The sequence below is a fragment of the Fulmarus glacialis genome, unplaced genomic scaffold (assembly GCF_000690835.1).
Source record: "Fulmarus glacialis isolate BGI_N327 unplaced genomic scaffold, ASM69083v1 scaffold31945, whole genome shotgun sequence".
NCBI lineage: Eukaryota > Metazoa > Chordata > Aves > Procellariiformes > Procellariidae > Fulmarus > Fulmarus glacialis.
In genome coordinates this window covers 19,470-43,216 of record NW_009214349.1, presented here as the reverse complement: position 1 = coordinate 43,216, position 23,747 = coordinate 19,470, and the positions used below count along the sequence as shown (strand labels likewise).

Sequence of the window (23,747 nt, the reverse complement as noted above, 5' to 3'; positions counted from 1 at the left end):
GCTTGCTGGGGAAGGGGGAGTCCTTCATCTTTTGCCACAGAGGTAAATTGCTTTAACACAGGTCACAAGCTGAGCATCGTAGACCTACATCCTGAACCTTTGAATTCAGAGGTATAGACCTTAGAGGTATACGTAAACATATATTTATTTGGAATGCACTCATTGTCAAAGCCACATGGAAGTTTCAATGTATTAAAATGCTAGATTTCTGACATGACTTTCGGAAGTGAGGAGAAATGCATTAGTGCTAATAAATTCTCATTCCCTTTATTTTCCACAGCAAGAACTTATTGACAGCATTAGTAGGAAGCTGCAGGTGCTCAGGGAAGCACGGGAGACTCTTCTGGAAGACATCCAAGCAAACAATATACTGGGAGAGGAGGTAGAGGCCATTGTGAAAGAAGTCTGCAAACCAAATGAGTTTGACAAATTCAAGATGTTTATTGGCGACCTTGACAAAGTGGTCAACCTCCTGCTGTCACTATCAGGTCGTCTGGCGCGGGTGGAAAATGCCCTTAATAACCTGGATGAAAATACCTCTCCAGAAGAACGGGTGAGAAAGGCCAAAAATAATATCACTGCATTTACTGAACCTGGTGTGGGGATTTTTGCTTGGTTTTGTTTATCTAAATTGCAGAGCTCAAGGTGAGGGATAGTGAATGGACAAATCTCATAAGGCCATTTTCTTTAGATTTCTTTTTGCCTTGCTTTTGCTTGGAATATTAAAACTACAAGTGGCTTTGTGAGAAAAAGTGATGTTTTGGGGTGCAACATATTGGAAAATAGACTTAGCAAAAGTTTCTTTAAAGAAAGAGGGGAACTACTGATAAGAGTTTAAAAAGGAGACAAATGTTCTAACAATTCAAGATGGGAAAAGGAGTGTCACTTTGTGCTGTTATGCAGAAAGCTTACAGACTTCTTTATACTCAACAAGGATCTTGATAAAAATCTGTAAGGTTGTTACAAAGAAAATGTTTCTCATCTACTACAGCTTCCTCCGCAATACCTAGCAAGGAACAAGAGCAAAAAATGACAGAAGGACAAGTCTTTTAAAAAAAAAAAAAAAGGTTTTTTGGGGGGCGGGCAGGAGAGGGACATTACAAAAAGAATTTTTCAATAGAAAACATGTTTTACTCAACCAGAATAGCCCGGTAGCAATGTGGAAGAATCCCAGCAGATGTGAAAATTTCAGGAGCGTTTGAGGTGCTCTTACCTGTTGGACCCCACCTCTGCTGGCAGCACTTTGTTTAGCTCCAAATCCCAACAGGCCTTAGCTGGGAAGCAGATATCTAGCGATACAGATATGCCCCAAAGGAGAAATGTAGACGTGTGTGAAACTTAAAGGCTAAAATAAATAGAGAGAGGGTGGGGGGCGGGTATGTGTCAAGTGAGTTTAGCTTCTACAGTTAAATGAATGTGAAGTGGGATTTTTGGCTTGTAGCTGTGGACTGAAATGCCAGCAGTCCACCTAAGTGTTGTAACAGAATTTTTTCCATGGGCTGTGGATTCATGTTGTGTTTCTTCAGCGTGCTCTGTTGTTTCACCCATAAGAACCAGTAAGTGCTGGGACTAGTCTGAAACCGTGTTTTTGCTGTTTGGCCCTAGCTGCTGCCAAACATACTTGTTTAATGGCTGTCCAGACCCCTCTCTGACTGAGGCGAAGGGAAGATATTTGACAGCTTATTAGAGGGCAGATCAAAGCTTCTGAAACTTAAAGAAATTTAATCTTTCTTTAGACTACTTTTTTCCAAATGTGGTTGCAGTTGCCTAATGGGCTCAAAGATGGGAGTGTGAGCTGGCGAAAGAGCTACCAGATGATATGAGCATATAGGAAACACAGTTTGAGAGCTGTGATAAAAATAGCCTATTAGCTAGGTGTGGAAAAGGAAGAAGGTGAGTAGGTGGTGTAGTAAGGGCAGGCAGAAATTGTCTGTGTGCTCTGCTGTCAAATTTAGACTGACAGAAATCCAAATTCCTAACATACTTCAATCCCTAATTCATCTTCTGACACCAAAATCTTGCCATAGTAACATGAGAAATATATCTAAAAGTGTTGGTCAGAGATGCTTCTCAGATGCGTCAAGTCCCCAGGTACTTTGACTATAAATACAATGCATATAGGGTTACATGTGCATTTCTTTGAATTTAGACTGGCGTGTGTGGCTTTTTTGGTTGTCCTTTGGTATTTTGTAGGTCACATAATGATATTTGGTGTACTACTAATGTACCGTATAAATAAAACAGGGGAGATTACTTCCATCCCTGGGAATCATATCCCTAGTGATCACTGATTTTTTTTTTTTTTTTTTTTTTTTTTTGAAGCTGATGTTGTCTAATAAACATTACTCTGATAGTTTTCCACTTTCTAGGAACCACCAGCAGCTCAGCAGGCTTTCTAAATAAACAGTCTGTCAGCAGGCAAATAATCACTGCTGAATTAATATTCTGACTATTAGGTGCTCTGTCATAGGACTCTTGCCATAAGGAACGGTATCAGGTATTTCAGCTTTAGCTTCTGAAAGGGACTTCATCTGAAATAGCTACCAGCCCCCTTCCTTCCACACAGTGAGACCAGTGTCTTCTCATTACTTTCCTTATCAATCAAAGCCAGAGTGTGTTGAGAACCCTAAAGCGCTGAACCAGCAGTCCACAGATGTGATCGGGTGCCTAGACCCACAAAACCTGTTATTGCAAGGCTAGAGACAAGTGCCAGGGATAGTAGTTTAGGAACTGGATGCTGGGAAGTCAAATACATGGAGGGAGTCCCTCTTCATATGGCTGTGGTTCAAACCAGCAAACAATTCTTGAGAAAGACTCTCAATAGAAAGAGCCAGAGATTGTTCCATCAGAGGAGCTTCAGATGGCCTGTGTTTGGCTGGGGCTTCAGATCACTGCTAACTGCAAAAAACCCTTCTGCACTCTGCTTGGCTTTGGTTGGTTCAAGTTGGTCAGATTAAACCATCTGACATCATTTACGCCTTTAGGCCCGGTGAGCCATTTACCCATTGCTCAAAGAACCTCCTCAAGAATGGTGTCTCGAGCCTCCTACAGTGTGTTCCACTTTACCCTTCAAAACAGGCTTTCTAGTGTCAGTTGTCTTTGACAGAGGTAAAAGCAAATTCAAGAGGTTTCTCATTTGCCTCCTACCTTTCTGCATCCCACTTCTCTTAGTATTCCCTAAACCTCCACAAGGGCAGAGGTACTAAGGTGTCATGCAAAGTTCATAACAAAAGTAGTGTTTACTTTCCTTAAACTGTCAGGTTACTTCATCTTAAAGTCGTGCCATAGGCTTGGTAAGAAGAAACCATACAACCTAAATCTCAGGAATTGTTATGAAGGACTAAACATTTGATTGTTCTTATGTCTGTTGACAATAACAGCGAATGGCTTGAAAAACAGAGCTATTTCATCCCAAGGTTAGGCGGGTAACTCTACAGCTGAGCTACCAGCTGGTTGATATATGCTCTCTTGCGTTCATCAAATTCTGTCTAATTCTTCTTCTGCTTCTCAGCGTACACACAAGCTGCAAGGCTGCCCTGGGGAGCGGTCTAGCCACGCTCCTGAGTTTGGGCTTGGCTGCTAATTCCCCTGGTGAATTTAGGAGAACAGTACTTCCATCTCTTTGCAGCAGATAGTTCTGCTTGCAACTTGCAGTGGGATTTTTTCCCTAGCAGACACTCAAAGGAAGACTTGAACTGTGGTTTTTCTAATAATGTGTGATTTCTGTGACTTGTCTTCCATAGCTGTCTTGAATCCTGAGTTAATCTACGCTGTATATTTTCAGTACATTGAGAGCGCAAGTCTGAAAGCGTTTCACCCTCTGAGCTTTGTGCTGTCTATAGAAAAAGAGGCAGCACGGAATACATGTGCATTTCTGACTGATAGGTCTATTAAAGCTTGCTGGTCTGTATCCCCCTCTGTCTCACAGTTCCATCTTGAAAGTACTCTATTTTGCAGTCTAGAAAAACAGTTCTCTGTAAATCCTTAGGCTTATTATAGCATGTGTGATTTAACATAAAGTCCAAATGAAAAAAATGGACACGTTTATTTGAACAGACTGTGGTTTATTTGAAGACACAGGTTCTCAAAGAAAATTCATCTCTGAAGCAAAGCTAACAGATACGGAGTAGGACCTCTTAGAGGCACTTTTTAATTAAGTTCTGAAGTCTGTACAGGAATTATTTACATCAGAGTAGGCCAGCCATATTCTGTCGCTGGAAAAAGGCAATCAGGTAGACATCTGAAATAGGTCAGATTAATAATGCTCCTGTTTCTTTCCATATGCTGCAAAAGGAGTGTAGCTGAGTGATTCAGATGTGGCTGTCTACTGTGTAGACAGGGGAAGTTGGGTGAGATGTACCTCACCCTTCATGCTTGTACATATGTGTGAATGAGATATAGCTCCTGTCCTTTTTCTTTGTGTGTTTCTCCATCCAACCTCCCTTTTTCCTATTTTGTCTCTTGTGAGGGCATGAAGCAGAAAGTTCACAGCCCTTTTGGGAAGATGATGCTTTTTTTTTTTTACTTCCCTCCTATTATCTTGCCCCAGCTCTCGCTCTTGCTCGTATCTTAAGACGACACGACTTCACGTCTCGTGGAGAAGCCATGCGGATTGCAGCAGAACTGCAAAATACCGCAGTGTCAGGAGCTGTGTAAAAACAAATCACTCTGTTAATTAGTCTGTTTGTGGGTTCTCTAACCACAGCTGTTTCAGTGTGGAAGTTCGGCACTGTGTATTGAAGATGTAAGTTGTTGCTGAGTGAAGAATTTGGAGAACTTGGTGTTTCTCAAAGGCAACTGTATTTTATATAACTATTTTGAACTATTAAATAGTAATGTAGTCTTTGAAGCTCTTGCTATTGAGGCCAATAGAAATTAATGGTGCATCTTTCATTGATTCACTACATGTTTTTCCTGTTCGTTGATGCATTTTATTGCTTTAAGGAGCACTCTTATTCCACCTCTCTAAGTATTCAGGAAAGTCTTTGTCTTTGCAGATAAAACAGACTTGAGACTTAAATGCTGAAGCTGTTCTCCCAGCCTGGTAAACCCAGCGAATTTTTAACTGTTTTTCTTTTCTCCTAAGCGGACATTGGTAGAGAAGCAGAAGCTGCTGACCCAGCAACACGAAGATGCAAAAGAACTGAAGGAAAACCTGGATCGTCGAGAACGCATCGTCTTTGACATTCTAGCAAACTACTTGAGTGAGGAGAACTTAGCAGACTATGAGCACTTTGTAAAAATGAAGTCGGCCCTCATCATTGAGCAGCGAGAGCTTGAGGACAAGATCAAGCTGGGGGAGGAGCAACTGAAGTGTCTGACCGATAGCCTCCAACCTGAACGGCTCAAATGAGAGGACTGAGTTTGACCAAGGAAGTGAAAAACGGGAAAGAAGGAAGGGATGGGGGAGTTTCCAAGTATACAAATGAGTATTTTGGCTCGTTTGAGTGTCCAGTAGAGAAAGAAGTGCACAAGAGAAAAATAGCTCTCACAACAGCAATAATGCTCTCTTTCTCTTTTTTGGGATGATGTATTTAATTTTTTAGAACACATTTTTATTGCCGGACTCTACAGCTGTTTCTCATTGCTTAACTTACAGACAGCTCCACAGAAAAGGATAGACTCTTAACCTTTCTGCTCAGTAAGTTGAAAGTCTGTGGCGGTTGTGCATGCAAACAACAGTGTTTTTTAGAATAGGTTGTATACTTTCTTTATGTTCAGATGCTGTACAGACTGCTGGGAAACCCAACAGCAATTTATGAATGCACACAAATTTAGAAGCTCTAAATTTAGTGGCTTTTTATTTTTTTTAAAGACACATTAAATAGGGGAAGCGTGCCTCTTATAGCTAATATATTCAGATTGCTGAAATGTAGTGTCACTCTGATCCTGTGGCATCAGACACTTTTTTGTAATATTGTATATGGGATGGCACTTTCCCCTTGCAGAAAATAACTCTACAATCAGTCTCAGTTAAACGCTTCTTAAACCAGCTTGCGAATCACCTAATGGCTACCTTGCTGAAGATTTTTTTTAAAATTATTTTGCAAGACATAGCTGTACACCTTCTTACTGCAGTGCAAGTGATTTTCTTTACCAAGTTGTACTTGATTTAAGAAACAGGCTGGAAGTACTGTGCTGATTTTGTTCAAAAAATTTATCATCTAAATTATTTAGAAAGCTCATTTGCTCTTTCTTGTGGTTTTTATGCATGTTTTTATTCTTCCTCCCCCAAAACTGCTACACTATGAAAATAAATGTAGGCTAAGGACACTGCTTCTATATTTCTTCTGATTGCTCAACATTGTGATGGTTGTATATATAAACAGTTAAGTTATACTCCAGTTGACCTACATAATGCTGTTCATTCTTTCCTCTTTCTCAGTCTACCAAATGCAATATAAACAATTTCTGCCCTGTAAATACTGTGCATTATTTGGAGCAACTATGCTTTGTAACTGTGAACATAAGTGGGTTTTGTTTGTTTTTTCCATTGCACAATGATTAATGAGAGGATGCTAGTTCACAGTATCAGATTACTGGTTGTGTTCTAGTAACACTGCCATTGACTTATAACAGATGATTTCCAGTAGCTCTAAAAAGAGGTGCTAACTCATGTTTTAGCGCAGTAAAAGGTTACATTGACTTGCTCAGATATCTATAGAGAAATTCTGTAGTGCCTAAATGTCAAGTTCTATGTTAAGATAAAGTTTTGCAGGCAAAGGAAAGTCTTGGATGACTTTGTGTACATGCCACTTACATTGTAGTACGGAAAACATTTATCTATCCATAGACAAACACGTTGCCCAACAAGAAGCCATTTTTGAGGCAGATGTGAATGCCAGTCTGCAGCTAAGCAGGTTGAAAATACAAGTAGTTAGGTGTTGAAAAGAGAGAGAAAATAATTCTTCCCACTATGCCTGCAGTGGCAGCATTCACAAAAGTTTTTCCGTCCTTCTTACCTGAATCCTCTCTTTTGCGGTGAGAACTGGAGAGGTGCTGGTCAGCAAATTCCTTGCAAGTTGGGGAACTGGGGAGCAAAAATCTTCTGGAACCAGTTCCTCTACAGACAGATGCAAACGTTAAAAGGACTGTTGCCCCCCTTATAGTGCACTACTTCGTATACCTGGACCAAATCTTTAATGAAATCATGTTGATGTGTATCAGCTGAGGTCAAATGGAGCTACCATTTTACAAGACCTGCAGCTGACCTTCGTTTCTTCCTCCTAGTTCAGAAATGTAGTCTCTGGCATCTCACAGTTATTTGCTGCTATGTTCCTAGGACGAGTGATCCCTTTGTCCTTAAACTTATCCCTTAACCATAACAAACCCAAAACTAAACAATTCCCAAATAAATTATGCTTGTCTTTTAGCTTGGAGAAAAGTGTGCGTTGTTTTATCTGTGGCATTTTAAAAATTTTACATATTGTGGTTACTCTGAAATGTGTATGTGAAATGTGAATAATAATATAATTACAATGTGTTTGTATACAGTACTTTGATTTAGATCTTTCTGATAAAAGGTAGCAATATTGTGAATGCTATATGTATTATCCTTTTCACAGAACAGTTGCGTAGACACCATTCTCTCCTTTCCTTTTTTAAAACTGTGTTGAAAATTTCTCACCCTGAGAACCTGAAGATGGTTGCCTCCCAATGTTACATGTAAATCTGTAAATAGCTATACTGTTGCTTTTTGAAAAAATCTGGTGCTAATGTTTTGCCTTTGGCATCCGGGGGATGGCTGTGTCTTCACCTTATGTTGTTCTCAATTCTAGATCTCTTTGTATAGTGAAAGATTTCCACTACGTTTCTCCAACTGTTTGGATCCTGGAGCCCAGAGTGAAAATGTACAGTTTTCCTGCCTGACACTTAACACTTACCTACTGACAAATGGTATTGCTTGACTTTGAGAAAATAAACTGTATATTTCAATGTAGAGTTAGTTTTTGTGTGCAGTTTTAACTGTCAAAACCTACTGTTTTGCTGTGCGGTGTTAGCCATCTCGTGATACCCATCAACAGTGCCTATAGCTTTTAAAGGCCAGGCCAGTTACCTGACAGTCTGAAGTAGCTTGCTGTCTTTTCACAGATTATTTAGCATGTTGACTGACTTGATCATTCTCAAGTTCCCAGTGTAAGTGCGTGCCAGAAATGTGTTCATGTCTATTTAGTATTTTAAGTGTGTGAGTATGAGAGGGCAGAAAGGAAGATGTGTTATGAGGTGGATAAAATAAATCAGTCTCTCGCGTCTTACGGAGTATATACCAGGGAAGGAGTTACGATTTTTCTACTTGGGCAATTACATTGTTTTGGCTTCATCCGGAAATATCTGAAGTCAGTGGTTCTCAAGATTTTTTGCAAGAACAGATCACTGTGAACTCTCTATCTCTGACAGTCTTCCACAGAAACTGTTTAATTTCAATTTAATGGGGGTTTTCAGGTTAACTGCAGAATCTTCTGCCTTACTCAGAAACGCTGTCAAGTGTGGACAAATCTGTTGTAGAGGTGACCACAGATAACGTTTTATGGCTTGATAAATCATCCTGGAAATTAATTGTCTGTGAATGCCTTTATCGTAGAAACTATCCAGGAAAAGGAAGTTAAGGAAGGAAAAATACTTGGGTGTTTGTAGGACTTACCTAAACTTCTAACGATGCTTTTCACCCCCTTGTCTCCCTCTGCATGTACATGGACCCATCTCTTTGTGCCTGCTTTCCTGGGCACTTGGTATAATCCAGGATGGCAGCTATAAGAGTCTAGTTTTTGTGTACTGTTTGAATTGGAAAAAATTGCTTTTCTTTAAACTGAAATTAGGCTCTTTATTTTCTGTTTTGGGGTATTTGAGGCCCTCAGATTTCAAAGGAGTCACTGTTTTACGGTGTTCTTTCCTAAACAAGCTCTATTGATTAATTCTGGTGTTTTTACCGCTGAAGTAATCTGTTGGCAATCCAGTAGCTAGCAAGGCGTTATGATGGGTGTGCAGTAGAATAGTAACTCCTATTTTAATGGTGTCCAGTCATTTATTGCAGAAGTTCATAGGTTTGTCCTAATTAAGGGCTTCTCAGTTGTGGGGTTTTTTAGAGTATAAATTGGTTTTTCTACATACCTGGGCGGAACCTGCCCACAGAGCAGATGTTATAAAAATTAATAATTACATCTTAAAAGTGCTGGACTATATATTGTCAATTGTCAGCAGTGGTAAATTGGACATCACATTCACTTACCACAGTTCCAGTCTGTAACTTAACTAATTATAATGATCCACAAATTGTACAACGGGTTACCCATGTGGTTTAGCAGTTCACCTCTGAAATCCTGGGTTTCATTCTCCCTACCTACTGTTTTGATAATGTTTCTATGAATAAAGTTGTTCCATTTGAAGTAGGTTAACTTAATTGTAATTTAATACACCTCAGGAGAAAATCTGGATTAAGTAAATTCAATGTAGTTCAAATAGCAGACGGTAGTTTCTCCCCCAGACTACAACAGCACACCTCCAAGCAGAGCAGGCATAATCTTTTCAAGACGGGCCACGCTTCGGACCTTTTTCTCAGTCGTAGCCCTATGGGCAGATACTTTATAGGGCTGTTGTTTATCTTGGGCTAAGAGTTTTATTTCAGTCAAAGCAGTTGAGCCTTTCCTGAGAACCAAGCTAGTAAAATGCCTTTTTTTTTTTTTTCCCTCCTATGTTAAAAATTCTCACAACAGCTTCATTTTTAGGTGCTTTGCTATCTCTGTCTTGGAGGCAGTCTTCTAAACTTGGCAGGGGGAGATGGCCTGGTGACGAGGCTGTGCTTTGTGCTACTGCCAAACATGTCAGTATTAGTGGAGTCTATTGCTACAAATCTAATTCTCATTTCCTCTAATTCTTCTGGATGCAACAAACTGGAAAATGGTAAGGTTAACAAGAAACTTAGCCACTAACTGTCATTACCTATTGCCTGCTGGTTCGTTTGAAAACCTTGCCTGGTGCTGGCTGCTGCCATGGGTGGGATACTAAGGTGGTGGTTTCTGCCATCTCTTCTGGGATGAAGCAGGATGAGGAATTCTGTGCATCTCCTGCTCGCTAGGTGTGAGCTGTTAACCTAAAATACAGTAGTACCACTAGAGAACAACCAGATTCCCGCCACATATCCACTTTTATTAAAATACTGTATTTGCTATTTGTGATTGCCTGTCTTAACACCGGAGAGATTTTAATTAAAGCAAATAGATTTGTGACAGTGGAGCTGAAGATGTATAAGGTGTTGAAAGATACAGAAGAATAATCATACTTATTTTCAGTAACATAAATCTCCAGCAAAATGGTATTTCAATGAAGCCTGCATGCTACAAGTCACAGGTGAGAATACTCAAGAATTCTAGATCTGTGTTCATATATTTTAATGGAGTTAGTGAAAGAAAGGCTTTTCTTAAGCACATACTAGGTTGCAACTATGTTAACTAGACTTTATTCATTCCAAGCAGCTTCCATAAGAGGAGCCAGTATTGTCTGTGAAAAAGCTGTGGTCTGACATGCATTACCAAGAGTTGCTAGTTTGCCGCTGTTCCTTGCGGTAGCATCATTTGCTGGCCCCCTGAGAGAGAGCATATTTTCTAAACCTGGTAGAGGATGTATAGTTACAAGAGTTTTACCAAAACGGTATTTTGGTATAGCTGTAAAGTCCAAAAGCCCGAGGAATTAACAAAATCCGCCTGATGAAGATTGTTTCAAGCGTTTAGTTTCAACATCTGTTTCACTTCCCAGCTGTCCTCATAAGGTGTTTGTTACTGGTAAATTAGGCTTGTGTCTTTTCTAGCAGCCTCAGAGAAATAAAATACAATGAGCAATTGCAGACTAAATAACAAGCGATGGAAGGTAAGATTATTTATCTCAGTATCTAAATAGAAAAGCATGAGTCTTGTGAGTACCATTCATAGCCACTCCCAAGAGCTACAGCTTCAGCAGCTTTCACAGGCAGGTATGGGTCCTCCAAAGATAAAAAGGGAAATCAAGCTGCGATGATCGAAGAGGCCAGCGCTGACCTGAAAGGGGTGGAGCAGATCAAGTTCTTTTTATTAATCGTGGGGCGATACAGATCTCAAGGAAGTGAAAACTAAGAAAACCCGGAAGGATCAGTGCCCTGAAGGAAGAAAAACTAAAATAAAGTGCATCAGGGCTGTGAATTTCCTGCTTTCCTCTTCCTCCATCTGTGATACAGCAAAACCATACTGTCTCTATATGCTAGGGCAGGCATTTCTCATTACTGTAGTGTAAAAAAACCTTAAAGGATCTTTGAAATATAAATTTATGGGGAACAACTCGGAATTTTGGACTCTCAGGTCTCACTGTGTTAGGAGGAGACCATCGTGCTCTTAAATGCACTCGGAAACGCCCGTTTCTTGGCTCAGGAGACGCTGGCACAGCTCTCTGGCACTAGCGAGCACTCAGCGCTGGGGAAGAAGTCATCTTTCCGCTCTAGTCATCCTAAATTCCCTAAACAGCCCCGCTAGCTGGGCGTGCTGAGATGCTGAAGTCAGCTGGGTTGTGAGATGAGGGTGTTTTCCACCTTGTACAGCACACCGCACACTCACCAAGTGACCAAACCTGGCTTGTTCTCCGGGGTTTTGCTTCCACAATTGCCACCTCTGAAGAGCTTGCTTTACCAATCAAAAGGTTGAGGGCAGAGCAATATCTAATTCCTGCTTAAGCTGGACCATCACGTGCTGCCAGGCAAGCATGATTTAGAAAGCCAGAAGCAAAGCAGGCCTAAATATTCAGCCCAGGCATTTGGATATCCATAGGGAGTGTGGAGGGTCTTGGGTTTCTGCACCTAGGACTACTTACATAGTTCATGGTAGGCAATCCGTGAATTCAAAACCAGAAATAGTCCAGGGAGAAGGGTCACCAGGATCTGCCCTGCTGCCCTACCTACCCTCCAGCTGCAGGCTGCAACATCAGGCTCTAAATCCAAGCTTAAAGTGCTGGCTAACTGCAGCATTAAGGTAAGTGCCAAAGGCTCTTGAGGATAAAGCTACAGATACACCTTTCTCCCGTTTTTTTTTCTAGTCTGAGGTGCCTGGATGCAGACACTGATACTAATATCAGTGTTGAAGTCTAACTCTTCCTCTTCAGTGCATATGGACTGCTAGATCTGGATTACTATTTAGGTACATAGCTGGGGGCCTAAATTAGGAGCCTAATTGTCCTTGATTCCCTCCATAGGCAAGCTGACATAAGGTTACCAAAAGAGCTTGGTTCAACCCAAATACCTCGCCCTTCCCCACCTCCTTCTCTTTCTCTAGGAAGACAAAGCTCCTAATTTAGGCATTGAAATCAAAAGTGGGATTAATCCATGCCTTAGGTGCCTAATTCAGCATTAAATCCTAAAAGCCCAGGTAGTGCGGTACACAGCATTAACTGCAGGTCCGTTTGTCAAATGCCTGCACAGACTGAATCCTTCTGATTTGAATATAGACTGTATGTCTCTGGGGTTTGAGATCTACGGATTTTTACAAAACTCTTCAGTCACTCTCCAAATACTCTCTGTGTGTTTGTATACATTTATAGTTTGAGGAGTAAACAAAATAGCTTTTCCTCCTATTTTTACTGCAGTGGGGAAAAAAAGAACTAGGTGAGTAAACTCTGTTGTCATAGTGGTTTTGCAAAGGTGGAGTTATTTAGACTAGCATTTTTATGCGATGGGCAGTTCCACCACACAAATAAGAGAGGTGATTGATTACAAAAGAGGCACGGTGGTAATGGTCACCACTTGCCACATACATGGCAAACAATGAAAAGGAAAGTTGTATAGAGCAAAATTGGTAGTCTGGGTGTGTTCAAAAAAAATTGCCATTTCATACGGTGACACGCAAAGCAATTAATCAAGGAGCAAGTGATGGAGATCGCATGGACGGGGTGATGGAACATAGACCAAAAAGCAGTGACTCTCAAACCTGCTTGGGGTCACAGTCAATGAACAGCTCATATGAACTCTGTGCTCTAGGAAAAAGGCTGAAACAGTGCCTTGGAAGAGAAGGGGAACATGGGGAAAGTAGTATCGTGCTATGCAATATTACTGAAAACTTTCTAAGCTTTCTAAAATATTGTGTCTAATTCTACTACCCATATCCAACGCAAAGGTGTTGAAATACTGGAAAACATGAGAAAAGACTCATCTAAATTATTAGAGAGCAGAGAGACTATCAAAACTGAGATTTAAAGATTGCTGTGTATGTGCTACACAGCACCACATACAAAATGAGACTCATTTAGCAGAGAAAGTCCTATCACAAACCAGCGAGCACAAGACAGACACATGAAAATGAAAATTAGGTGCAAATGTTCAAGGGTGTCAGGAGTACAATACTGGGGAAAGTGTGCAGTGTGAAGGTTGGGTGTTAAGTCTCTGGAAGTCAGGAAACCCAGAATGAAAATTTTATGGTCACCATAAATCCACCTTTTGTGTTTGAAGTTCTTACATTACATGGTCACGTACCAAGGTGTGACTACTTCGGTAAATATTTATATTGCCAACGGTTTTATAACTGGGGTCTTAAAAGAGCAGAGGTAATTATAACACGTGGCTTTTGTAGACTGACGGGTCAGGAAAATAGGTGGGAGTTTGCAAGCCCTCAGCTTGCACGTGGGGCTTGAGTGCTCCAGGCGGCACGTCTCAGTCAAGTGATCTTTCTTCTTCCCTTACAGAAGTTCTCCACGCACACACCTATGGGAATTACCACAAACTCTTCTCCAGATACTAGTTCAGTTAGTTATTAGTTTGGTTTTGGGTTTCCTCATGTTTTCTGAGATAATGCATTGTATACAGTGTTCCTGTACGGACAAACTTAGCTGTCCGTAAAAACATTTCCCTGGGCCAACATAAAGCTGATCTCACTCCATCAGCTCCTTCCAAGTGGTTGCCCCCCCTTTTTGAAACTGTCCCCCGTGTGTGCTGCCGCACAAGTTGTTGGAGGATCGATGCCCTTGCATCTCCTTTGCCTTGTAATTTGTAAGCTGGCTACGTCGTGCTTTGAGGGAACGCAGGGGCGGTTCCCCCAGCGCCCAGGTAAATGACAGGCTAGCGCAAGGATAAAAAGTAGAGCTGGCTTACCTTTGAGGCAAAGTTGCTGCAATAAAACGCTTTTGAAAAGCAGCTACCCTTCACATATTTAAGGAATATGCCCTGTCTGGAGCTCTTTACAGAACTGCATCCTTCTGTTCCCCACCGGTACCCTGCTTTTGATGATAAGATAGCTCATAAGACATCTATTTTGCTTTCTGCAGAATCCGATTTTATTTGTTCTGTCTCGCCAGAACGTTTGCATCTATTTCCTACTGCCTCAATCTTAATAGGGTATTGATCAGTTGAAAGCTCACAGTCATTGTTCAGCTATGACGATAATCAGGAAGGGGGGTGAAGGCACAGAAACCCTTTTAGGGTGGCAGTAAAGATCCTGAAGATCTTCTCGCAGCCAAGGTCATAGTCGTGATCGGCTGATGAGCAACCGTGATTCCCAAGTTTCTCCTAAAGCAGTACTTTAACAGTGCCCCCTGATTTGTGCAGGAAGTTGCTTTGTAAAGCTTTAAAACCCCCATGACATGTTACCAGCTAAAGGTTTCTATTGATTTCTTACTTTCGTTCCCTTTAATGGAAATTTATAGGAACTTGATTTTCTTGTGACTTCTAATGGCTGGTAAGAACAAGCTGCTAAGGCAGCTCCAACGAAGTGAAAAAAGCCTGGCGCTGTAAAGCTGCGCCGCTCCCGCAGCGCAGAAACGCTGCCAAGGCGGAGCGAAACCCGAGTGTGACATGTTGATAACATCCTCCCATCAGGTGGTCTTTTCCACTGGCTTTAAATGTCAACAAGTCTGAGGAAAATGTCTTTGTTAAGCTTTGAATGACCTACTTTGGGGTATCTGGGAATAACCAGAAGACTACAAGCGTGCATCTAATTTTAGCAGCCCTTCATTTTCTGCATGCGAGTTTTTGTGTTCTGCATCTCCAGGAAAAAACATCGATTCCTTGCTGCGCCCAAGACAAATTTTGTGGTTTTAAATCAGCCCATATTGAGTCACGATCACAGTGAAATCATCTCTCTCGAAATTATTGAGTCTGTAATCGTCATCTCAATTTTGCTTCAAAAAGTAATACTGAGCCCATTCCAAAGGATCTACGGTTGCTGGTCTCTGAAGAAAACGTCTAAACAACCCATGCTGGAGATAATCTGGGCAGCTGTGTTCTGTTTGTTTCCATTTCCCCCTCGTTTTTAACTGACCGATAGTAAAAGGGTAGACTTCTTCATAAGAAGTTTCTGCAAGTCGTCTAGCTCAGTAATAAGGGCAATCCAGGAAAAGTTAAGAACAAAAAAAAAGAGTTATTAGTGTGTCAGCAGGGAGTCTGAGGACACTACTGGTGGCGTTGATGCTGGACTAAAGATCTCTGACATAGTTTCGGTAGAAGACGCACTAAACAAGTATTTGACCATTGATAGGGGTATTAGCGCTGTGCAAGTTTGTTTGGAAGGAAGCAAGTCCAGCCGTGGGTGAAGTACAGGCTTCTCAGCTTCCAATACCTAAATTGGACATTGAGCACCATCTCTCTTTCTAGGAGGGACAACATATAACGTCCCTCATATAATGTCAGAGTCCACTGGAATGTTGGACTAAAACATGTGTTTAAATCTCACCCACACTGGACAGAAAAAATATCAACAGAACTAACACAGAGGCTGGTAGGGACTGAGCATTTTCGACACTTCTTTGGGTCTTCACAAAACAGAAGAGAAATCAAAGCCAGCAAAATGCAATGACACAATGGCAGTAGCACAACAAACCCATTACCCAGTTCTCGGGAGCCAGAGAACCTCCCAGCTGATGGGATCAACCATAAAAGCAAGCAGCACCCGCTGGCAGCGATGAATGGGGTGAACGTAGTTTGGGATTGTGTTGAGTACCTGATAACGTGTAGTGTTTCCCCGTGTAGTCCCTTGAGCTTGGCAGCGGGTCCCTCTCTTCAGAGGCAAGCCTTGGGCAGTCCGACCGCTGCACGCTCCCAGCCTTAGCCAGTTTGGCAGGACAAAGAGAGTGACAACCACTCTAAAAGCAAAAGTCAAGCTGTTTAACAACCGAGCCCTTTGCCATGCTATGACAAGAGTACTCCTGCCCCAGGGTCGTGTTTAGCAACACAGGGAGGATCCTGCTGTGGCCCGTCCATCCCACCACCGCTGGCCACCTCCATCTGCAGAGGAACACGGAGCCTACCCACTTGGAGGGCTTCCAACCCCCTCGCCTGGAAGCTTTCTTCCCCCTTCTTAAGGCATGCACGATGAAGTGCAAAGGGTTTTAACCCTTTCAAAAGCCCATCTTGCTTTTGGGTGTTTATTATTGCTCAGCTGTGGAGTTTATCTATGCAGGTGTCCAGTGGGCTGTTTATGGGATTAGCCTCAACAGCGGGGCAACGATTGTGACGAGGTTGTGCGCTCCCTGAAAACGCATCCTCATCTTTTAAGTGTCCTGCTTTTCAATGTCATTTAACGTACTGTTGATAATGTATTTGTGATCCGCGTTTGAAGAGGCACAGGCAAAACGGGCAGAGACTCTACTGCTGCTGGGCTACGAAGCACTTTACCAAACGACACAACTCGCATGACAGAGGGGTCTGTCTCATCTCCGAATTTCCCTGGTTTCAAAGGACAACTTAGCTTGGCCATAAAGGTATGCAGCTAGGAAAGGTGTTTATGTAAATATTTTTCTCAGACTCAAGCTGTAGTTTTAGAGGCCCACATTTAGGTTGGATTTGGAGAGGTGTTGGTCTGATGATCTGCTGAGGACAAGTGGTGACAAAGAGTGAGGATGCAACAACTCGAATCCCCAGTTCACCGATCACAGACAGGCAAGCTGTGCACAGGGAGGCTGCTGGGTTTCCTGGGAGAAGTAACCTTTGTCTCGAAACAAAAAGTGAGAAGGTGCTTGTACCTGAGCCTCCGAGCTCTTTACGGGGCTCCGTCTGCTGCCTGTTTGGTACCGCTCGTTGGGCAATGTATCTTGCACAGCATCTTGATCTCAGGCTGTTTTTTTCAACGTGGCAAATGAAAGGGAAAATAACTTGAAACAAATATTTCCTGTTCTGTGGTATTTAACAATGAAATTGTAAACCACAGAAGGGACTGGGCTTGATCTAAAGGTCTTTGAAGTCAGCAGAACTATTCCCACTGATTTCAATGCACTTTGGGTCAAGGCCACAGGAGAAAGAAAGCAAATGTTTTCTGCTCGAAAAAGTATTAACCATTGGCATTCAAAGAACAATAAAGTCTGATGTGTAAAATGTGTTGCTTTAAATAAGGCAGTCAGAAACTTATTTAATTTCCATCTGCTTCCTAATAATTTGTCATTAATACACTGAAAAGGAACACGTTTATAGAAGTCATAATCATATACTGAGAAGAAAAAACACGTAATACTGTCGTTTGCTTCCTGTCTTGCTTCCATTCCATTTTGTCTGTACTGTATTTCTCACTGATGTAATGGTGCTTATGCTGCTAGTTATGTTATCACAGATTAAGCACTGTAGATTTCCAGTTGAATTAAAATTCACTGCACTGATGCGGTTGACAAATATATCAAAATTCTTATTTTTCTGTACAATTTAATTTTTAAAACATCACAATGTTTTTTTGTGACTGAGAAGAAATAGGTCAGAGATACAGAATTTGGGGGGCAAAGAAGTGTTGTTCTGGGAGTAGTGTCGGTGTTGCCACTCCTATCACACGGTTAGTCAAATAGGCTGCGTGCGGCAGCTTCATGTGTAAAAATCAGCAATAGGTTTGCCTGCAAATTTTGTCTCGCACAGTTATGAAATCCAAGAAAAGGAATCTATCTGCCAGCTGCCTACTGCCCAAGGATGCTGTCCTTCTGAATCAGCATCATGTCAAAAGGCCGTACTCAAGTCTAACACATAGACAAGCCCATCGGGGTCTGTATGTGTTGGGGCTTGTCGGCACGCAACAGCAAAGCCTGAGTAGCTGAGTTTGCCTGTCCAACAAGCGAACACCATCTAGCTGTGAGCAGCCAGAGGGGAGGCCCCAGCCTGATGAGCCGCAGAAGAAGAGAAGACTGTGTTGCCAGGCTGCATTACCTGCACATGAAACCAGTGAATCAGTGTCAGCTGGAAGATACAGCAAGAGAGGAGGGGAACTGGATTAAAGGTGATGCAGAAAACTGAAGGATATGGATTAATGCCATTTTGCAGCCGCCTTTAGCGGTGGCAACGACCAGCCATGGTGCGTGTTACAGGTAAGAAGAATTTTTCAGTGAGGGCTTCCCATTTCAGGATACTTCTATGAAATAAACTTCCCCGTCTTTCAACACCAGCCCTGGAAAGGTCCTCCCACTGTAGGAGCCAGTGCATCGTTTGGAGATCAGCATAGGTTATTCTAGGTTTCAAAGAGGAGAGACCAGAACGGAGTTAAGAACTCTCCTACGAATTGTAAGAACCATTATTTACATTCACGGGAAAACCACAGAGCAAGGCAAACATAACATAATCAAAAAAATGTGTTGTTTTTTTTTTTTAAAAAGCATCTGAGATTGCAAGCATGTACTATTTGTACTAAAGTATGGGTACCGCTAGCCACAGTCAAACAAGACACCGGTTCAGCTTGAGTTTACTCCTTGGAAAACCTCCTGCTTCTCCCCTACATTTCTTCCCACTGCAGAGCTGCACTAATTTGGGTTGCATAAATACAGGAGGAAAACTCTAACAAAGAAGAAAGGGTTATGAAATCACTTCATTCTCTTTCAGATGAGAATTCGATGTCCTTCAAGCTGTCAGGCTGGGACATTGTGGTGGTCTCAGGCTGGAAAATCATGTAATCACAAAGGCAGATTTTCTGAAAGGGTGTCTTACAGAAAAATGAATTTTCCATGGAAGCTACCCATACACTTCAGTAAGTGCTTTAGAGCAATTAGAAAAAATGGCATATGGCAAAGCTTTCATATTTTTATAATATGTTAATGATTAACTGACTTCCTACATCTTTGTTGACTTAGTGGGAGAGTGACAAGGAACTGTGAGGTACCTATTTGGTAGCATAACAAGTTGGACAATTTGCACGGGCATTTTTTTCCACCTCCCTTCTGGAACTTGCTTCATCCAGCTGACACTGCTTCAAAGCCTTAGGCAACTCTCAGACTCACAGAAGTAAGTCTCCTTTTTTTTTTTATGCGACTTATTTTATGAAGTGCTGATAGAGAACAGATGGAGAGAGATTTAAATATTTATTTGTTTCCTATAAAGAACGTTTTCCCAACTGGGAATTGAAGAATTAAGTTTTCAAGCATTAAATCATAGGGATATTGCTACGAAGAGACCTTCTTAATTACTGTGCTGTTGGGTTTTTTTAAACTCCCTTTCTGCTGCAAGACTTAGATTGAACAAAGGATTTGGTTAGTAAGCCATGTCCAGTATAGACCAATAAAGCTGCATCTAGGCTATAAAACTTTACAAAAGCAGGATTTGAATGTTAATTTCAAAATGCATGCGGTGCCTGGCAACATCTAAAGCAAAAATATTTGCTTAAAACATGAAATAAACGGAAATAAATGAATTCCTGCTTACACGGGCTGGGAAAAATAACTTTGTGCGTATTTTATATAGGCAGAGTTTACCATGAACTTCCTCCCCGAGATGGTTACAAGTTGCAGTAGAATTCCTAAAGCAAAACCGTCTTTCAACAGGCAGACGGGCTGCAGACAGGGAGACTCATACTTCGCTCTTCTATTCGTACAATTTTTAGTGTATTTTATTTTAGTTGTACTATCACTTCCAAAGAAACAAGTATTGTCTCCCACCCTTTTGGAAAGCTCTCCTTTCAACCACCCACCCAATGTCTATGAAGAAAATCTCATCACCAGGTTGCTGTGTGCAGGTCGTGTGCTCTCCCATTCCCCCTTCTGCAGGCAGTCCCTCCTCACCTCCAGGCTGATGCTCTGGGTGCTTCAGGCGTTCCTCATTTCTCCTGCAGGCACCAGGCAGCGTTAGCTCCCGTTCTTTCGGCTGGAAGGTGACTCCTCCTGGGTGACATCTTCCCATGCCCCAAGCCTGTATTCAGAGCCCCCTTCTTCCCTGTCGTCCGTGAGCTCTCTGGGACCTGGACGAGGTTGCCTGAGTCACACTCCTGACCCCTTAGCGCTCTTTTCTCTGTGCCAGACACCCAGAGCAGGCAAGCTTTTGGGCTTCCCCCTGCTTTCTGAAGCTTCCTAACAGGGTCCCGTCTCAACATAGCCACTGTAGCTGTCTTGGTTTTTCAGGGGCCGTCACTCCTGGCATGTCCCTAAACTGTTCTATTTAGGCTCTAAATGGAGCTCCCTTCAAGGCAGAGGCAAAACAATCTGTAGAAACCATGATAATATGGGGTCATCTGGGTCCTGGGTCAAGACTACTGCCGCCCTGCTCCATATAAGCCTGCAAAATTTCTTTATTTAACAAAAGGTTGAGGTGGGCTCAACCACAGAAAAGTAAATTGGAGCCTGAAAAAACAGCAAGGAATATATAGACGTTATCAGTTTTTCTTCATCCTACCATCAAAGCAAATTAAATAAAATCTTTTCCTGAAATGGGCAAAGAACTTTTATACAGCTAAATTTCAATGTATTCTTACTCGGTGGAACAGAAGTGAAGACCTCTTTCGTCTGCTTGTTTTGAAACATGAAGAGAAAGTGGCAGCAGCAGAATTTATAACACTGGATTTTGGCATTTGGGAGGAAGGGGATACATAAGGTATGTTAAATCTGGAGATACTCTATAATGACTTTTAAGACTTTATGCCCTACTAGTTTGTCTTTTCTAATTGAAAACGAATATGTTAGTGACAGCTGAAACCTAAACATGAGAGATCAGGGTTCAAGATTTCATGAATGTTACGGAGACTGTATTCAAGGAAGAGGTTGTAAATGCAGCTAACTTAATTGCCACACTGAGTGTTATTTAAATTTTAGCTTTTGAAGAAGCTAAGAATAGACTAATTTAGCAGCCACTGCTGGCAACCCTTGTGGCAGGAACCACAGCAAAAAGATAACCTTAGAGATAAAGCCACACTTCAACCAGAGCTGTGCTGAAACAGTGATGACAGAAGGATAAAAAACATTTCTGAAGTTCTCTTCCAGACACATCTGAACTCAAGGGTCTAGGGCATTAGTACAGTCTTTGAGTGTCACGTCAAGGATCACGTAACTTGTGTAAGACTTTCACAAATTCACATGACCAGCCCCGGCTCCATCTCACACTTCCCTGCAGCCTCTGTCTGTGTCTGGGATCCTATGTGCCAGGTGTTGATGACTGGCCGATCCGGCTCTGCCTGGTGCTTGAGGTCCAGAGAGATACAGCAGAGGGGATGCTGCTGCTGGGAACGTATTATCTAGCACGTACCAACCTCTAAAGGACCTCTACTAAATGGCAAACTCCCTCCATGCCGCTGAAAGCTACTGCCATCTGGCCCTCCACCCACCATATGAAATGATGCATTTAAAGACAAGCCTTGCAGGTGATTGCATGGTTGGGGGCACTCTCTTATGCCACCCTACAAGTTGGACATCACCCCCTGGCACAGGCCTTCACCCCAGGAGGGAGTCTGAGACCCAGTAACCTGAAAGGCCGATTATATTTAAATGCACTAATTAAGAAAGTATACTAGCTTTTTTTCCGTTCCTCATTTACCTGCAGGTTTTTTTAAATCTTTGTTTCAGGAGCTTAAGGCAGGTTGAGTTTTAGAAAGCAGATCTGAAACCCAGCTGAGGCTATGGACTGCTGAATGTAATTAAAACAGCTTTTCAGAGGACCCAGTATTAATTCCAGAAGTGAAATGCATTTGGTGCCATTTCGGTTTCTCTGCTCTGAGAACTGGTATCATAGCCACAGCCTTTTGTCACTAGCAATTACTGGAAGTAAACGAAGTGTTGACAAAATTTCAAGTATAGCTCCATTTCTGATTGCTCCTGCTGCTGAGAACATCAGGAGGTGGGACGGTGGCCACAAAGAACTGGCCTTTACCTCTTAGACTGCAGCATTTCATTTTATTCTTTTTAAAGGTAAGCCTGATGCACAGATGACCCAAAAAGACTCTGTGAAACCACTTGGCAGTCGAGAGAGCAGCTTGCTTCCATTTTTCCTCCTAGAAGCAAGCTTGCAGCTGTAGGAAAGTCAACACAGCTCCCAGGCATCCTCATCTGTTTCTTGTAACTAAGAGGGGAAAGTCATGTCTCGTTCTGTCCCTGAAGTACAAGGGCAATGGCTCAACACGCTTTTCATAAACAGCTACTCACTGTGCAATGCTTGATTTAAATAAAAATAAGCAATAAAGACAAAAGGATCCTTCAAGTTTCTATATTTGGATGAATTCACTAGCATGTATCATCTTTTACTGTTAGCTTCTGCTTTCTCTGTGCAAATTTCCATTGAATACTAGCAAGTTTACATTTAGCTTTTACTTGGGTAGGGTATTTAGTTAAAAATACATCCATGGAAGAAAGCCCTTCCAAACAAAGGAAATGAAAGATGTATTAAGAGAGAAAATGATAGCAAGGGACTATCAGGTGAGAAGCCTGTAGAAGCAGCTCTCCTTTTTTAGCTATTGTTTCCAGACTTTCCAAAGACTGTCCCCAGAAGCTGCTGGAATGCTTGTTGGACTGGGCTGAATCGATTTTAAATGAAAATGTTGATGAAATCATGGGACACCGAGAGATGGAACCGTAGCCGCCTCTTAACACGCTTCTCTTGTTTCTTTGGGTGAAAAGGGGTTTCGTCATGCTTTTCGTCCACTGGCATGCACACCACGTAGACCTAGCTTGTTCCTCCTAGGCGGATTGCCTTTGTAGGCTACCTCCATCCCATGAAATAGCTGGCATGCAAACTTTGAATGCTGAAATCTGCAGCTCTGAGTGAGCTTCCAAATCAAGAACCGCATGCCAGTAACACCAGCTAATTATTCAGAAGACCTCCTGTAGCTGAACGAATATGAGTTCATTTGCCTTAGGAAATTTCATATAGTGATGGTGTTACATCATTGTATTATTCAGACCATATAGGCAATCTTACTGTACTAATTAAATTAATACAAAATATTTATGGAATTGCTAAAGCATGAAACCAGCCAATAGATTATGCCAATGCTGTCTGTGTTAGCACAGTCTGCCATATGATCTGGGCTTTGAACCGTATTTCATCCAATATAGCTCTAAACATGCAGGGACTGAATTTTCACATTTTTTTCTTTCGGAAGGCTGGAAAGAGCATTTGCACAGGAACCAAAAGGTTTTATGAAAAAAAAAAAAAAAATATTTCTTGGCTTTTTTATGCGAACAGCAAGTTAGTGATGGATTAAATTCGTCCTTTCTGAAGGGGATGCCTCTATCTTTGAAACCCACAGGAAGGGCACTGCTGGTGTCGGAGCCGAGTTCCGCGCCTGCATCGTCGGACCCCCCCCGCCGAGGGGGTAAGCTGGTCCGCGGCTGCGGAGGGTGCTGCGAAAGCCTGGCACCGCTGCTTGTCAGCCCCAGCCGTCAGCGGGGCCCTTCTCGCCACGGGGCTTCCTTCTTCGTCCTTCTTCCTTGAGGTCTCACAGCACGCCAGCCGCTGAGCTGGGTGAAATCCTGGAGGGAGACGCCCTCTGCAGCTCACTCCCGGTGTTACTTGGCAGCTGCAAGAGAAAGGTCTTTTTTTTTCTTTTGGAAATGCTTGCCACGGTAGTTCTGAAAAATAAACGTGTCTC

The 23,747-nt window shown here is 42.1% G+C and overlaps 2 protein-coding genes across 2 annotated transcripts in view; both read left to right on the top strand.

Moving 5' to 3' along the window:
• The window catches only part of SHROOM2 (shroom family member 2), a gene marked incomplete at its 5' end in the record, with an annotated part of 43,233 nt that extends 37,304 nt beyond the window's left edge, over window positions 1-5,929 (top strand). The window contains 2 exons of the mRNA XM_009578533.1: window positions 281-553; window positions 5,087-5,929. Of these exons, the coding sequence (XP_009576828.1) occupies window positions 281-553; window positions 5,087-5,353 (540 nt within the window). The remainder of the gene's footprint in view (window positions 1-280; window positions 554-5,086) is intronic.
• A 12,331-nt stretch (window positions 5,930-18,260) lies between these two features.
• The window catches only part of LOC104077340 (claudin-3), a 9,159-nt gene continuing 3,672 nt past the window's right edge, over window positions 18,261-23,747 (top strand). The window contains exon 1 of the mRNA XM_009578532.1: window positions 18,261-18,276. Coding sequence (XP_009576827.1) covers window positions 18,261-18,276 — 16 coding nt within the window. The remainder of the gene's footprint in view (window positions 18,277-23,747) is intronic.